General features: G+C 30.4%; 1 protein-coding gene across 1 annotated transcript in view; it reads right to left on the bottom strand.

Annotated features, from left to right (window-relative positions):
• The window catches only part of LOC147466526 (uncharacterized), a gene marked incomplete at its 5' end in the record, with an annotated part of 29,210 nt that extends 12,634 nt beyond the window's left edge, over positions 1 to 16,576 (bottom strand). Inside the window, 3 exons of the mRNA XM_086535376.1 lie at positions 609 to 707; positions 14,644 to 14,742; positions 16,478 to 16,576. Of these exons, the coding sequence (XP_086391502.1) occupies positions 609 to 707; positions 14,644 to 14,742; positions 16,478 to 16,576 (297 nt within the window). The remainder of the gene's footprint in view (positions 1 to 608; positions 708 to 14,643; positions 14,743 to 16,477) is intronic.
• Between the last annotated feature and the right edge of the window lie 529 nt (positions 16,577 to 17,105).

Below are 17,105 nucleotides of genomic sequence, written 5' to 3' on the forward strand. Positions count from 1 at the left end.
CAAAATTATCAATAATGACAAGAAGAAGGATAACCTATGATAATAATTTCAATAGAAATAGCAGTAATATGAATAATTAAAATAGTGATAATTCTAACTATAACAATAATAATAATAATAATAGCAATGATATGTATAAAATCATAAATAAGAAAAATTGAAGTAAATATGAAAATGATATCAATAATGAAAAGAGTAAAAGAGGAAGAAAAAAGATGAATGATGAAAATTAACAATTACAAAAAGAAAATTCTTGAAATAATAATAATACAAATGTAGTTGTAATAAATGATAAGATATAAATATATAATAATAATGAATATTTTTATGATAATAATAATCATAACATTGCAATACATATGAAAAATTATAATGAATATGTAACACTTACAAATAACTCAAATAAACAACTAAAACATAAGGAATGGATAAATAGAAAAGAATAATGAATGATGAAGAAATTTAAAAAAAACCTGATGATAGAGGTATCCTTATTAGATATGAATAATAATTGTTATAAATTTCCACAGAGACAAAGATGAGAAAAGAAACAAAAACAAACTTCTTCTGGCGCCTTCATGACGTCACTCGCTTTCCAATCGCCTTACCAGTCAAAGCCTTGGCGTTCACTTCTCCGCCCTTCTCGAGGAGCGTCTCTATAACAGCATCATGGCCGCTATAGGAAGCAAAGTGTAAGGGAGTCCCACCTGAGGGAGGAAGATGCTTGTGTTAAACGTCTGTTTGTGAGTAATGAATGTGAGAAGGGAAGTGAGGATGACAATGCAAAGGTGAATGTGAGTGAGAATGACAGTGAGAATGAGACTAGTTTTAGGAATGAGATTAATAGAGATGATTAGGGTGATAAGGATAAGGCCAAGGAATAGTATATTTTGAATATTAATAAAATTGCGAATGATAAGAATGTTAATGAAAATTAAGATTAAGAAAAATATGTATGATAATGAGAAGGAATATTATAAAGGAAATTAATGTTTGAGAATTATAAATCAATAATATATATTTTTTAATTATTACTATGATCCTTATTGTAATTTTTATTGTTTTTATCATTATTTCTAAGAAGACCATTACAATAATAACAGTAATCATGATAGCTATAATGATAGCAATAGTAATAAAAAAAAAATATATCAATCATAATGATAAAAATATTAGTAAAGATAATGAATAATAATTATTATAATGAGGATAATCATAATGAGGAAAGATAATAATAATGATGACTTTAATAATAATGATAATATAATATTAGTAATAATAGTAATAATCACAATAATAATGATAATGAAAATATTAATGATGATACAACTAATAAGAGTGAAGATGATAAATTCTAAAAAGGATAATAACATAAAACATAATCGTTATTACTAAAAATAATCATTATCATCGATAATAATTACAATTTATAATAAATTTATAACAATCTATAATTAATATTCAAAATATTCATTATATTAAAAATTATCATCATAATCAATCAATATTATTTCCATCATTACTGTTATTACTATCATTATTCACCTTCCAATCACCATCATTATTATCATTATATCATTATCATGAGAGTGTTATCATCAGTATCATAAAATATTTCCATCCTTAATATTATTACTATCATTATTCATCATCACCATTATTATTATCATTGTTATCATAAATATATCATTACCATTATCATTAGTTATATTATCATCATGAAAGTGATGATTACTTTATCATTAATATTGTTATCATTATAATTATATCATTACCATTATCATTAGTTATATTATCATCATGAAAGTGTTATCATCAACCTTTTCAGTGATGATTACTTTATCATTAATATTGTTATCATTACCATCATCAACATTATGAAACTTTTCATTATCATCATTATTGTTGTTGCTTTTGTTGCCATTACTTTCTCCATTATCATCATTGTCTTTGTCATCACTGACAAAGACCTCGCAACAACACCACCAACAAAAGCATGTAGGAGAACAAGAACAGGATCACCATCAAAATAACAATAATGAGAAGAAGAAGGATGATAACAATTGATAATTTAGTAGAAATGGGAGTAACAATGATAGTAATAGTAATGAAATAATAATGATAATATGAATAGGACCATTGAAGATGATTATGATTGATAATAATAATAATGATAATATCAATAATAATTAAGATTATCATACTTATTATTATCATAATTGTTATGACTAATCATTATAACATTTGTATTATAAAGAATATAGAATAATCTATTCATTTCTATTTTATAGAATAATTTATTAAAATATTTTATCTAAAAATTAATAGAATAAAGAAATAAAAATCAATAAAATTAATGATAAAAGATGAGAAAGATTCCCTTATCAAATTATAATAGTATTTGTTTTAAATTTCCACAAAGACAAAGATGAGAAAAGAAACAAAACCAAAATTCTTCTGGTGCCTTTAAGGAGTCACTCGCTTTCCAATCGCCTTACCAGTCAAAGCCTTGGCGTTCACTTCTCCGCCCTTCTCGAGGAGCGTCTCTACAACAGCAAGATGGCCTTTCTCGGAAGCAAAGTGTAAGGGAGTCTGACCTGAGGGAGGAAGAAGCTTCTGTTAGACGTCTGTTTGTGAGTAATGAGCGTGAGAAGGGAAGAGAGGATGACAATGCGAAGGTGAATGTGAGTGAGAATGACAATGAGAAGGTGAATATGAGTGAGAATGACAATGAGAAGGTGAATGAGTGAGAATGACAATGAGAAGGTGAATGTGAGTGAGAATGAAAATAAGGTGAAAGTGAGTGAGAATGAATATGAGAAAGTGAATATCAGTGAGAATGACAGTGAGAAGGTTAATGTGAGTGAGAATGATAATGATAAGGTGAATGTGAGTGAGAATAACAATGAGAAGGTAGATGTGAGTGAAAATGACAATGAGAAGGTGAATGTGAGTAGGAATGACAATGAGAAGGTGAATGTGAGTGAAAATGGTAATGAGAAGGTGAATGTGAGTGAGAATGACAATGAGAAGGTGAATGTGGATGAAAATGACAATGAGAAGCTGAATGTGAGTAAGAATGACAATGAGAAGGTGAATGTGAATGAAAATGACATGTGAAGGTGAATGCAAGTGAGAATGACAATGAGAAGGTGAATTAATGAGAATGACAATATAAAGGTGAATGAGTGAGAATGACAATGAGAAGGTGAATGAGTTAAAATGACAATGAGAAGGTGAATGTGAGTGAGAATGACAATGAGAAGGTGAATGTGAGTGAGTATGACAACACTTAGGTGAATGTGAGTGAAAATGACAATGAGAAGGTGAATGTGAGTGAGAATGACAATGAGAAGGTGAATGTGACTGAGAATGACAATGAAAAGGTGAATGTGAATGAGAATGTGAATGTGAGTGAGAATGACAATAAGAAGGTGAATGTGAGTGAGAATGACAAAGAAAAGGTGAATTCGAGTGAGAATGACATGAGAAGGTGAATGCGTAAGAACGACAATGAGAAGGTGAATGTCAGTAAGAATGACTATGAGATGGTGAATGACAATGAGAAGGTGAATGTGAGTGAAAATGACAATGAAAAGGTGAATGTGAGAGAGAATGACAATGAGAAGGTGAATGTGAGTGAGAATGACAATGAGAAGGTGAATGTGAGTAGGAGTGACAATGAGAAGGTGAATATGGATGAGAATGATAATGAAAAGGTGAATGTGAGTGAGAATGACAGTGAGAATGAGACTAGTTTTAGGAATGAGATTAATAGAGATGATTAGGGTGATAAGGATAAGGCCAAGGAATAGTATATCTTGAATATTAATAAAATTGCGAATAATAAGAATGTTTATGAAAATTAAGATTAAGAAAAATATGTATAATAATGAGAAGGAACATTATAAAGAAAATGAATGTTTGAGAATTATAAATCAGTAATATATATTTTTAAAATTATTACTATGATCATATTTGTAATTTTTATTGTTTTTATCATTATATCTTCGAAGACCATTACAATAATAAGAGTAATCATGATAGCTATAATGATAGCAATAGTAATAAAAGAATAAAAAAATATCAATCATAATGATCAAAATATTATCAAAGATAATGAATAATAATAATTATAATGAGGATAATCATAATGAGGAAAATAACAATAATAATGAAGATAATAATAATGATCATTTTAATAATAATGATAATATAATATTAGTAATAATAATAATAATCACAATAATAATGATAATGAAAATATTAATGATGATACAACTAATAAGAGTGAAGATGATAAATTCTAAAAATGATAACATAAAAAATAATCATTATTACTAAAAATAATCATTATCATTGATAATAATTACAATTTATAATAAATTTATAACAATCTATAATCAATATTTTAAATATTCAATATAATAAGAATTATCATCATAATCAATAAATATTATTTCCATCATTACTGTTATTACTATCATTATTCACCTTCCAATCACCATCATTATTATCATTATATCATTATCATTAGTTCCATCATTATCATGAGAGTGTTATCATCAGTATCATAAAATATTTCCTTCCTTAATATTTGTGGGGTTTTCTTGCCACATTCGTGCAGTAAAGATAAATATTATATTAAAGATAAATATTCGTGCAGTAAAGATAAATATTATATTAAAGATAAATATTCGTGCAGTAAAGATCAATATAAATAAGTAAAGACAAATATAAGATATTCGTGCAGTAAATAAAGATGTTCTTTAGCCATTGAAACACGTGGTGTTGTTGAGCGTCTGCTAATTTATTCAGAAAATCATATTGATATAAAATGATTTACACTTCTGTTTCAATGCAGTTAAAATATATAGTCTTCATAATGGAAAAAACATACACCTGATAAATGGTGTAACATAAACAAAACATGTCTTTCTTCTAGTAAATAAGCGTAAAATAAAAAACATCAAATATTGGTGGAACATGGGAGATATTACGTATGTCAAAGAAAACGGACCCGCCGTTCGGGGGGACTTAACTAAACTTTTATATTTCTAAATTTATTACTATCATTATTCATCATCACCATTATCATTATCATTGTTATCATATATATGTCATTACCATTATCATTAGTTCTATTATCATCATGAAAGTGTTATCATCAACATTATCAGTGATGATTACTTTATCATTAATATTGTTATCATTACCACCATCAACATTATGAAACTTTTCATTATCATCATTATTGTTGTTGCTTTTGTTGCCATTACTTTCTCCATTATCATCATTGTCTTTGTCATCACTGACAAAGACCTCGCAACAACACCACCAACAAAAGCATGTAGGAGAACAAGAACAGGATCACCATCAAAATAACAATAATGAGAAGAAGAAGGATGATAACAATTGATAATTTAGTAGAAATGGGAGTGACAATGATACTTATAGTAATGAAATAATAATGATAATATGAATAGGACCATTGATGATGATTATGATTAATGATGAGGATGATCATATTTCTTTTAAATAATGATGAAATAATAATGATATTATCATTAATAATTGAAATCATCATACTTATTATTATCATAATTATCATAACTAATCATTATAACATTTATAGTATAAAGAAATATAGAAAACTCTATTTATTTCTATTTTATAAAATAATCTATGAAATTTTTTTTACTGAAAAATTCATAGAATAAAGAAATAAATATCAATAAAATTAATGATAAAAGATGAAAAACATTCCCTAATCAAATTATAACAATAATTGTTATAAAATTCCATAAAGACAAAGAAGAGAAAAGAAACAAAAGCAAAATTCTTCTGGTGCCTTTAAGAAGTCACTCGCTTTCCAATCGCCTTACCTTCATCATCCTTGGCGTTCAATTCTCCGCCCTTCTCGAGGAGCGTCTCTGCAACAGCATACTGGCCGTTCAAGGAAGCAAGGTGTAAGGGAGTCCAACCTGAGGGAGGAAGATGCTTCTGTTAGACGTCTGTTTGTGAGTAATGAACGTGAGAAGGGAAGTGAGGATGACAATGCAAAGGTGAATGTGAGTGAGAATGAAAATAAGAAGGTGGATGAGTGAGAAAGACAATGAGAAGGTGAATGTGAGTGAGAATGACAATGAGAAGGTGAATGTGAGTGAAAATGACAATGAGAAGGTGAATGTAAGAGAGAATGACAATGAGAAGGTGAATGTGAGTAAGAATGACAATGATAAGGTGAATGTGAGTGAGAATGACAATGAGAAGGTGAATGTGAGGATGGCAGTGGAAGGTGGAAGTGAGTGAGAATGACAGTGAGAAGGTGAATGTGAGTGAGAATGACAATGAGAAGGGGAATGAGAGTGAGAATGACAATGAGAAGATGGATGTGAGTGAGAATGAAAATGAGAAAGTGAATGTGAGTGAAAATGAAAATGAGAAGGTAAATGTGAGTGAGAATGACAATGAGAAGGTGAATGTGAGTGAGAATGACAATGAGAAAATGAATGTGAGTGAGAATAACTATGAGGTGAATGTGAGTGAGAATGACAATGAGAAGGTAAATATGAGTGAGGATGACAGTGAGAAGGTGAATGTGAGTGAGAATGACAATCAGAAGGTGAATGTGAGTGAAAATGACAATGATGAAGTGAATGTGAGTGAGAATGAAAAGAAGGTGAATGTGAGTGAGATTGACAGTGAGAAGGTGAATGTGAGTGAGAATGACAAAAAGGTGAAAGTGAGTGAGAATGACAATAAGAAGGTGAATGTGAATGAGAATGACAGTGAAAAGGTGAATGTGAGTGAGAATGACAATAAGAATGTGAATGAGAATGACAGTGAGAAGGTGAATGTGAGTGAGAATGACAAGAAGGTGAATGTGAATGAGAATAACAGTGAGAAGGTGAATGTGAGTGAGAATGACAAGAAGGTGAATGTGAGTGAGAATGACAATAAGAAGGTAAATGTGAATGAGAACGACAGTGAAAAGGTGAATGTGAGTGAGAATGACAATGATAAGGTGAATCTGAGTGAGAGTGAGAATGACAAGGTGAATATGAGTGAGAATGACAATGATAAGGTGAACGTGAGTGAAAATAACAATGAGAAGGTGAATGTGAGTGATAATGACAAAGAGAAGGTGAATGAGAGTGAGAATGACAATGAGAAAGTGAATGTGAGTTAAAATGACAATGAGAAGGTAAATGTGAGTGAGAATGACAATGAGAATAGGAGTGAGAATGACAATGAGAAGGTGAATGTGATTGAAAATGACAATGAGGTGAATGAGAATGACAATAAGAAGGTGAATGTGAGTGGGTGAGAATAACAATGAGAAAGTGAATGTGAGTGAGAGTGACAATGAGAAGGTGAATGTGAGTGAGAATGACAATGAGAAGGTGAATGTGAGTGAGAATGACAGTGAGAAGGTAAATGTGAGTGAGAATGACAAGGTTAATGTGAGTGACAATGACAATGAGAAGGTGAATGCGAATGAGAACGACAATGAGAGGGTGAATGTGAATGAAAATGACAATGAGAAGGTGAATGTGAATGACAATGACAATGAGAAGGTTAATGTCAGTGAGTGACAATGAGAAAGTGAATGTGGGTGACAATGACAAAGAGAAGGTGAATGTGAGTGAGAATGACAATGAGAAGGTGAATGTGAATGAGAATGACAGTGGATGTGAATGAAAATGACAGTAAGAAAGTGAATGTGAGTGAGAATCACAATGAGAAGGTGAATGTGAGAGAGAATGACAATGAGAAGGTGAATGTGAATGAAAATGAAAATGAGAAGGTGAATGTAAGTGAGAAAGAAAATGAGAAGGTGAATGTGAGGGAGAATGACAGTGAGAAGGTGAATGTGAGTGAGAATGACAATGAGAAGATGAATGTGAGTGAGAACCACAGTGAGAAGGTGAATGTGAGTGAGAATGACAATGAGAAGATGAATGTGAGTGAGAAGCACAGTGAGAAGGTGAATGTGAGTGAGAATGACAATGAGAAGGTGAATGTGAGTGAGAATGACAATGAGAAGGTGAATGTGAATGAGAATGATCGTGAGATAATGATCATAATAATATTAGTAATGGAAATAATAATGATGATATCAATGATGTTGATAATAATACTTCATAAAATAACAACAACAATGAATGGCAATGAATATTATCACATAGCTAGAGAGGTAAGAATTATTATAAAATTGTTATGAGAGAATTAATAGATGACTTACAATAGAAGGATATAATGACAAATGGAAGGGAGATATATGTGGACAAGAATTAACATGATAATGACAATGTTAATGATACTTGGAAGGAGTGTGTAAGTAAATGATGATGATCAAAATGACGCATATAATGTCAATGTAAAGGAATATTAATCAGTGATATTAATAGTGAGAGATTTAAAATGAGAATCCAAAATATCATGAAGGGAAAGTGAAAATAACATTAATGATATGAATAAAGAAAGTGATCACATTGTCTGCTACAGAAAAGAAAAGTGATTATTATAATGAGAATAAATATTAGCAAGATATGAAATATAAGACGAAATGAGGCCAATAATGAGAATGAAAAGGAAAAGGATAGAATGGATTATAAGACAAGGAATGAAATTTCTAATGATATTATTTCCTGAAAGATATAAGAATAATTTGGAAAGTGGTTACAAGGATGAATAGAACTAGAACAAGAAAAACAATTCAGAGAGTGGAAAGATATTGGGAACAGCACTTATGATGAGAATGAGAGGAAAAAGGAGTGACAAGGCTACCCAATATTCTTAGGAATGAGAATGAAAAAAAGAATGAAAAAAATATTAGTGAGAATGATAAAGAGAATAGGAAGGAGAAAGATAATGAAAATTATTGATATAAAGATAATGAATAAAGATGAGACTTGGATAGATAATCTAAATAATAATGCATCATCTTCGTGTCCTTTGGAAAGGCATTACTCGGCAGCTGCCTCTAGAATACCCAACACTCTCTCTTCTCCTTTGAACCAAACAAAGATGAAGGCTATACTATATCTACTGGCTTAATATTGACTCAAGACCCAAGAGCATTGGCGCCTCTGTGGCTAGAGAAAAACCTCTTGCTCTCAATTGACCTTTCTAAGGGCACGGGGCAACCCCTTTGGCTCCAAGTATGAAGACTGAATCAACAAATAAATGACAATTATTTGAAAATAATCACATATAATCTACACAAAAAAAAAAAAAAAAAAAAATTGATCGGAGAAATACAAAAATGAAATAAAATTAATAATATTACCGATGATAAAACTATCATCATTAATACCATTAGGTGACAAGAAAGAAAACTCAAGACCCTTGATAGCTTCAAAAGCTTTCCAATTGCCTTACCAAATGCATTCTTGGCATTCACTTGCGCACCAAAATTGAGGAGTGTCTCGACCACTGCCTCTTGACCTTCCTTAGCAGCCTCGTGTAATGGGTACTGACCTGAAAGTTAAAGAAGATGATAATGATGCTTATACTAATGATTATAATAATGATGATAATTCTTATAAGAAATGGAAATAGCACTGTGGCTTCAAACAAGTTATCCTCTGCCTCCAAAATGGCAAAGTCCAAGCAACCATCCCTGCCGGACCACACAACTGTAATTTGCGGTAAACTTTCCGAACGCCGCCGCCACTGAAAAGAGAAATAAATATGATGAAGTGTGGGAGAAGGAGAATTAGACAGAAAATGAAGTGATAAAGAGTAGAAGAATTATATAGAGAATGTAAAGTGACAAAGAATAGGAGTAGGAGAAGGAAAATTGTACAGAAAATATAGAGTAACAAAGAGTAGAAGGAGAATTATACAGAAAGTATAGAGTGACAAAGAGGAGGAGAAGGAAAATTATACAGAAAGTATATAGTGACAAAGAGTAAGAGAAGGAGAATTATATAGAAAGTACAGAGTGACAAAGAGTAGAAGGAGAATTATACAGAAAGTATAGAGTGAAAAAGAATAAGAGAAGGAGAATTATACAGAAAGTATAGAGTGACAAAGAGGAGGAGAAGGAAAATTATACAGAAAGTAAAGAGTGACAAAGAGTAGGAGAAGGAGAGTTATGACTGGAATGGCTCTGAGACTTGCGAGGATAAAAATGAAAATGAAAACTGTGGTGATGATGTTAATGAGAATCAAAATGAGAAGGGAACTGAGGTTGGGAATGAAAATGTCAATGCTAATTTGAATGGCAACAATTGTTATAATCGTAATGATTATTATATTAATGATAAATACAAACAAAAAGGACAGCTTATGAATAAGCATGAAATGACTGGAGAATGAAATGATAGGGATGGAAAATGATGAAGAAAATGAGTGGAAAGGAAAATGGGAAAGTATTCATGAATGAGAATCATCATGATTTGAAGAATGATTATGATCATTATAATTTTAATGCATATTCTGATGGCAATGATAGGAAGGAAAATAATAACCATAATGAAAATAAGGATCTCATTATACTTCTATCATTGTTTTTGGAATTAGTATTATCAGTAACATAATATTTATAATGAAAGAAATTATGATATCAGTCATAAGAATTATCAAAAAATAATAATGGTCATTCTAACTATTTTGATATTAATATTGATAATAATAATGATTGTTATCATTATCTTTAATGTTTTTTTTTTATATAATCATAATCAATGTTATTCTTATTTTTATCATTATCATCATTATTATGGTTGTTATTTGTATTAGTATTATCATTATCATTATAATAATAATACAAAATGGTTATTATTTTTTTTTTTTGTATGAACTTATATTATTGATATTTCATTTGGATATGTTACCTTTGTACTTAGCAAACCTCTAAGTTGCGAGAAGAGCTATTTTGTAAAACGAATGCTAAGTAGTGCATTCCTCTTAACAGCACCTGTATAACCATATTTGTTGCAAGCAAGCTGTGAGCAGACTTGGGTGTTTGCAAGAAGGAAGAACAAGGAAGCCATCGTGTTATCCTCATTGTCATTACCATGAATGAGTAAGAATGACAATGAAAAGTTGAATATGCGTGATAATGACAATGAGAAGGTGAATGTGAGTGAGAATGACAATGAGAAGGTGAATGTGAGTGAGAATGACAATGAGAAGGTGAATGTGAGTAAAAATGACAATGAGAAGGTGAATGTGAATGAGAATTGCAATGAGAAGGTGAATGTGAGTGAGAATGACAATGAGAAGGTGAATGTGAGTGAGAATGACAATGAGAAGGTGAATGTGAGTCAGAATGACAATAAGAATGTGAATGTGAGCCAGAATGATAATAAGAAGGTGAATGTGAGTGAGAATGACAATGAGAAGGTAAATGTGAGTGAGAATGACAGTGAGAAGGTTAATATGAGTGAGAATGATAGTGAGAAGGTGAATATGAGTGAGAATGACAATGAGAAGGTGAATGCGAGTGAGAATGAAAATGAGAAGGTGAATGTGAATGAGAATGACAATGAGAAGGTGAATGTGAATGAGAATGACAATGAAAAGCTGAATGTGAGTAGGAATGATAATGACAAGGTGAATGTGAGTGAGAATGACAATGAAAAGCTGAATGTGAGTGGGAATGATAATGACAAGGTGAATGTGAGTGAGAATGACAATAAGAAGGTGAATGTGAGTGAGAATGATAATAAGAAGGTGAATGTGAGTGAGAATGACAATGAGAAGGTGAATGTGAGTGAGAATGACAATGAGAAAGTGAATGTGAGTGAGAATGAAAATGAGATGGTGAATGTGAACGAGAATAACAATGAGAAGGTGAATATGAGTAAGAATGACAATGAAAAGCTGAATGTGAGTGGGAATGATAATGACAAGGTGAATGTGAGTGGGAATGATAATGACAAGGTCAATGTCAGTGAGAATGACAATGAGAAGGTGAATGTGAGTGAGAATGATAGTGAGAAGGTGAATATGAGTGAGAATGTGAGTGGGAATGATAATGACAAGGTGAATGTGAGTGGGAATGATAATGACAAGGTGAATGTGAGTGAGAATGACAATGAAAAGGTGAATGTGAGTGAGAATGACAATGAGAAGGTGAATGTGAATCAGAATGACAATAAGAATGTGAATGTGAGCCAGAATGACAATAAGAAGGTGAATGTGAGTGAGAATGACAATGAGAAGGTAAATGTGAGTGAGAATGACAGTGAGAAGGTGAATATGAGTGAGAATGATAGTGAGAAGGTGAATATGAGTGAGAATGACAATGAGAAGGTGAATGCGAGTGAGAATGAAAATGAGAAGGTGAATGTGAATGAGAATGACAATGAGAAGGTGAATGTGAATGAGAATGACAATGAAAAGCTGAATGTGAGTGGGAATGATAATGACAAGGTGAATGTGAGTGAGAATGACAATAAGAAGGTGAATGTGAGTGAGAATGACAATAAGAAGGTGAATGTGAGTGAGAATGATAATAAGAAGGTGAATGTGAGTGAGAATGACAATGAGAAGGTGAATGTGAGTGAGAATGACAATGAGAAAGTGAATGTCAGTGAGAATGAAAATGAGATAGTGAATGTGAATGAGATTGACAATGAGAAGGTGAATGTGAGTAAGAATGACAATGAAAAGCTGAATGTGAGTGGGAATGATAATGACAAGGTGAATGTGAGTGAGAATGACAATGAGAAGGTGAATGTGAGTGAGAATAACAATGAGAAGGTAAATGTAAATGAGAATGACAATGAGTAGGTGAATGTAAGTGAGAATGACAATGAGAAGGTAATTGTGAGTGAGAATAACAGTGAGAAGGTGAATATGAGGGAGAATGACAATGAGAAGGTGAATGCGAGTGAGAGTGAGAATGAAAATGAGAAGATGAATGTGAGTGAGAGTGAGAATGAAATTTAGAAGGTGAATGTGAGTGAGAATGACAATGAGAAGGTGAATGTGAGTGAGAATGACAGTGAGTAGGTGAAGGTGAGCGAGAATGACATTGAGAAGGTGAATGCAAGTGAAAATGACAATGAGAAGGTGAATGAGTGAGAATGACAATGAGAAGGTGAATGAGTTAAAATGACAATGAGAAGCTGAATGTGAGTGAGAATGACAATGAGAAAGTGAATGTCAGTGAGAATGAGACTAATTTTAATAATGCGATTAATAAAGATGATTAGGATGATAATACTATGAATATTATGAATATCAAAAATGCAAATAATAAAATAATTTTAGTGAAAATAAGAATTATGAAAAGACATAGAAATGAGAAGGAAAAGAAAAAAATGCTTATGATGATGAGAAGGTAATAACAGAAATGTTATTACACATAATAATCACTGCAATTGTTAAGCTTCCATTGTATCTGTGAAGACTATTATAAAAATGCAAAAATAAAAATAAAGATAGCTATAATAAGAAGAATTGTAATAAAAAAAATAACAAATACTATAATGACAATAATATGAAAAATATTGATGATAACAATAATTATGATAATTATAACAATAATTCTAATGATAACAATGAAGGTAATAAAAATGATAACTTTAATGATGATGATGATAGTAATAGTGATAATAGTAGTAGTAATGAAATTAATATTGGTGGTAATAACAATAATATTAATAATGATAATAGTTTTTAAAAAATAATAACAACAATAATGACAATCAATGAGAATAAAAATGATTATTATTATTATCTAAAGTAAATATAATTTACAATATTAATGATTATTCATAAAACATATGTCAAATATTTGGAATAATTTAATCTATCATTAGTATCATAAAATATTTTTACTACTATTACTATTATCACTATCAATATTCACCTTTTTAATCACCATTATTATTATTATTATTATTATTATCATAATTATATCATTATCATTATCATTCGTATAATTAACATCATGAAAGTATTATCATCAACATTTTCAGTGATGATTACTTTATCATTAATATTGTTATCATTACCACCATCAACATTATGAAACTTTCCATTATCATCATTATTGTTGTTGCTTTTGTTGCCATTACTTTCTCCATTATCATCATTGTCATCACTGACAAAGACCTCGCAACAACACCACCAACAAAAGCATGTAGGAGAACAAGAACAGGATCACCATCAAAATAACAATAATGAGAGGAAGGATGATAACAATTGATAATTTAGTAGAAATGGAAGTAACAATGATAGTTATAGTAATGAAATAATAATGATAATATGAATAGCACCATTGATGATGATTATGATTGATGATCAGGATGATCATATTTCTTTTAGATAATCATGAAAATAATAATGATGATATCAATCATAATTAAAATCATCATACTTATTATCATAATTGTTATAACTAATCGTTATAAGTATAATATTTATAGTACAAAGAAATATAGAAAATTTACTTTTATAGAATCTTTTATAGAAATATTTTATAGAAACATTTATTGAATATAAAAATAAATATAAAGAATGAATCAATAAAATTAATGATAAATAATGATAAAGGTTTCATTATTGAATCATAACAATAATTGTTATAAAATTCCATGAAGACAAAGAAGAGAAAAGAAACAAAAGCAAAATTCTTCTGGCGCCTTTAAGAAGTCACTCGCTTTCCAATCGCCTTACCATCCTTATCCTTGGCGTTCACTTCTCCGCCCTTCTCGAGGAGCGTCTCTGCAACAGCATGATGGCCGTTCCAGGAAGCACAGTGTAAGGGAGTCCAACCTGAGGGAGGAAGATGCTTCTGTTAGACGTCTGTTTGTGAGTAATGAGCGTGAGAAGAGAAGTGAGGATGACAATGCGAAGGTAAATGTGAGTGAGAATGACAGTAAGAAAGTGAATGCGAGTGAAAATGACAATGAGAAGGTGAATGTGAGTGAGAATGACAGTAAGAAAGTGAATGCGAGTGAAAATGACAATGAGAAGGTGATTGTGAGGGAGAACGAGACTAGTTTTAGGAATGAGATTAATAGAGATGATTAGGGTGATAAGGGTAAGGGCTAGGAATAGTATGGATATTTTGAATATTAATAAAATTGCAAATACTTAGAATGTTAATGAAAATAAGAATTATGAAAAGGTCTAGAAACAAGAAGGAAAAGAAAAAAAATATATGTATGATAATGAGAAAGAATATTATAATGAAAATGAATGTTTGATAATTATTTATCAGTAATATATATATATATATTATATATATAATATATATATATTATATATATATATATTATATATATAATATATATAATATAGAGAATTATACAGAAATATAGAGTGACAAAGAGTAGGAGAATTATACATGTGGGGTTTTCTTGCCATATTCGTACAGTAAATAAAGATGTTCTTTAGCCATTGAAACACGTGGTGTTGTTGAGCGTCTGCTAATTTATTCAGAAAATCATATTGATATAAAATGATTTACACTTCTGTTTCAATGCAGTTAAAATATATAGTCTTCATAATGGAAAAAACATACACCTGATAAATGGTGTAACATAAACAAAACATGTCTTTCTTGTAGTAAATAAGCGTAAAATAAAAAACATCAAATATTGGTTGAACATGGGAGACATTACGTATGTCAAAGAAAACGGACTCGCCGTTAGGGGGGACTTAACTAAACTTTTATATTTCTAAATTTATTACTATCATTATTCATCATCACCATTATTATTATCATTGTTATCATAATTATGTCATTACCATTATCATTAGTTCTATTATCATCATGAAAGTGTTATCATCAACATTATCAGTGATGATTATTTTATCATTAATATTGTTATCATTACCTCCATCAACATCATGAAACTTTTCATTATCATCACTATTGTTGTTGCTTTTGTTGCCATTACTTTCTCCATTATCATCATTGTCTTTGCCATCACTGACAAAGACCTCGCAACAACAACACCAACAAAAGCATGTAGGAGAACAAGAACAGGATCACCATCAAAATAACAATAATGAGAAGAAGAAGGATGATAACAATTGATAATTTAATAGAAATAGTAGTAATAATAATAGTAATCTTCATGAAATAATAATGCTAATATGAATAGCACAATTGATGATGATTATGATTGATGATGAGGATGATCATATTTCTTGTAGATAATCAGAAAAATAATAATGACAATGTCAATAATAATTAAGATGATCATACTTATTATTATCATAATTATCATAACTAATCATTATAACATTTATAATATAAAGAAATATAGAAAAATCTATTTTTTTCTTAGTTATAAAATAATCTATGAAAATATTTTATTGAAAAATTCATAGAATAAAGAAATAAATATCAATAAAATTAATGATAAAAGATGAAAAAGATTCCCTTATTAAATTATAACAATAATTGTTATAAATTCCATACAGACAAAGAAGAGAAAAGAAACAAAAGCAAAATTCTTCTGGCGCCTTTAAGAAGTCACTCGCTTTCCAATCGCCTTACCATACTTATCCTTGGCGTTCACTTCTCCGCCCTTCTCGAGGAGCGTCTCTGCAACAGCATGATGGCCGTTAAAGGAAGCAAGGTGTAAGGGAGTCTCACCTGAGGGAGGAAGATGCTTGTGTTAGACGTCTGTTTGTGAGTAATGAGCGTGAGAAGGAAAGTGAGGATGACAATGCAAAGGTGATTGGGAGTGAGAATAAAAATAAGAAGGTGAATGAGTGAGAATGACAATGAGAAGGTGAATGTGAGTGAGAATGACAGTAAGAAGGTGAATGCGAGGGAAAATGAGACTAGTTTTTAGGAATGAATAAGGTGATAAGGATAAGGGCAAGGAATAGTATGAATATTTTGAATATTAATAAAATTGCAAATAATAAGAAAGTAACTGAAAATAACAATTAGGAAAAGGCATAGAAATGAAAAGGAAAAAAAATGCGTATGATTATAAGAAGGAATATTTTAATGAAAAAGAACGTTTGATAATCATTTATCAAAAAAATATATATATATATTACTATGATAATCATCATTATTGTTGTTGCATATGTTGCCATTACTTTCTCCATTATCATCATTGTCTTTGTCATCACTGACAAAGACCTCGCAACAACACCACCAACAAAAGCAT

Source organism: Penaeus japonicus, unplaced genomic scaffold (assembly GCF_977035675.1).
Source record: "Penaeus japonicus unplaced genomic scaffold, GWHDUDI00000001_assembly GWHDUDI00000196, whole genome shotgun sequence".
Taxonomy (NCBI): Eukaryota; Metazoa; Arthropoda; class Malacostraca; order Decapoda; family Penaeidae; genus Penaeus; species Penaeus japonicus.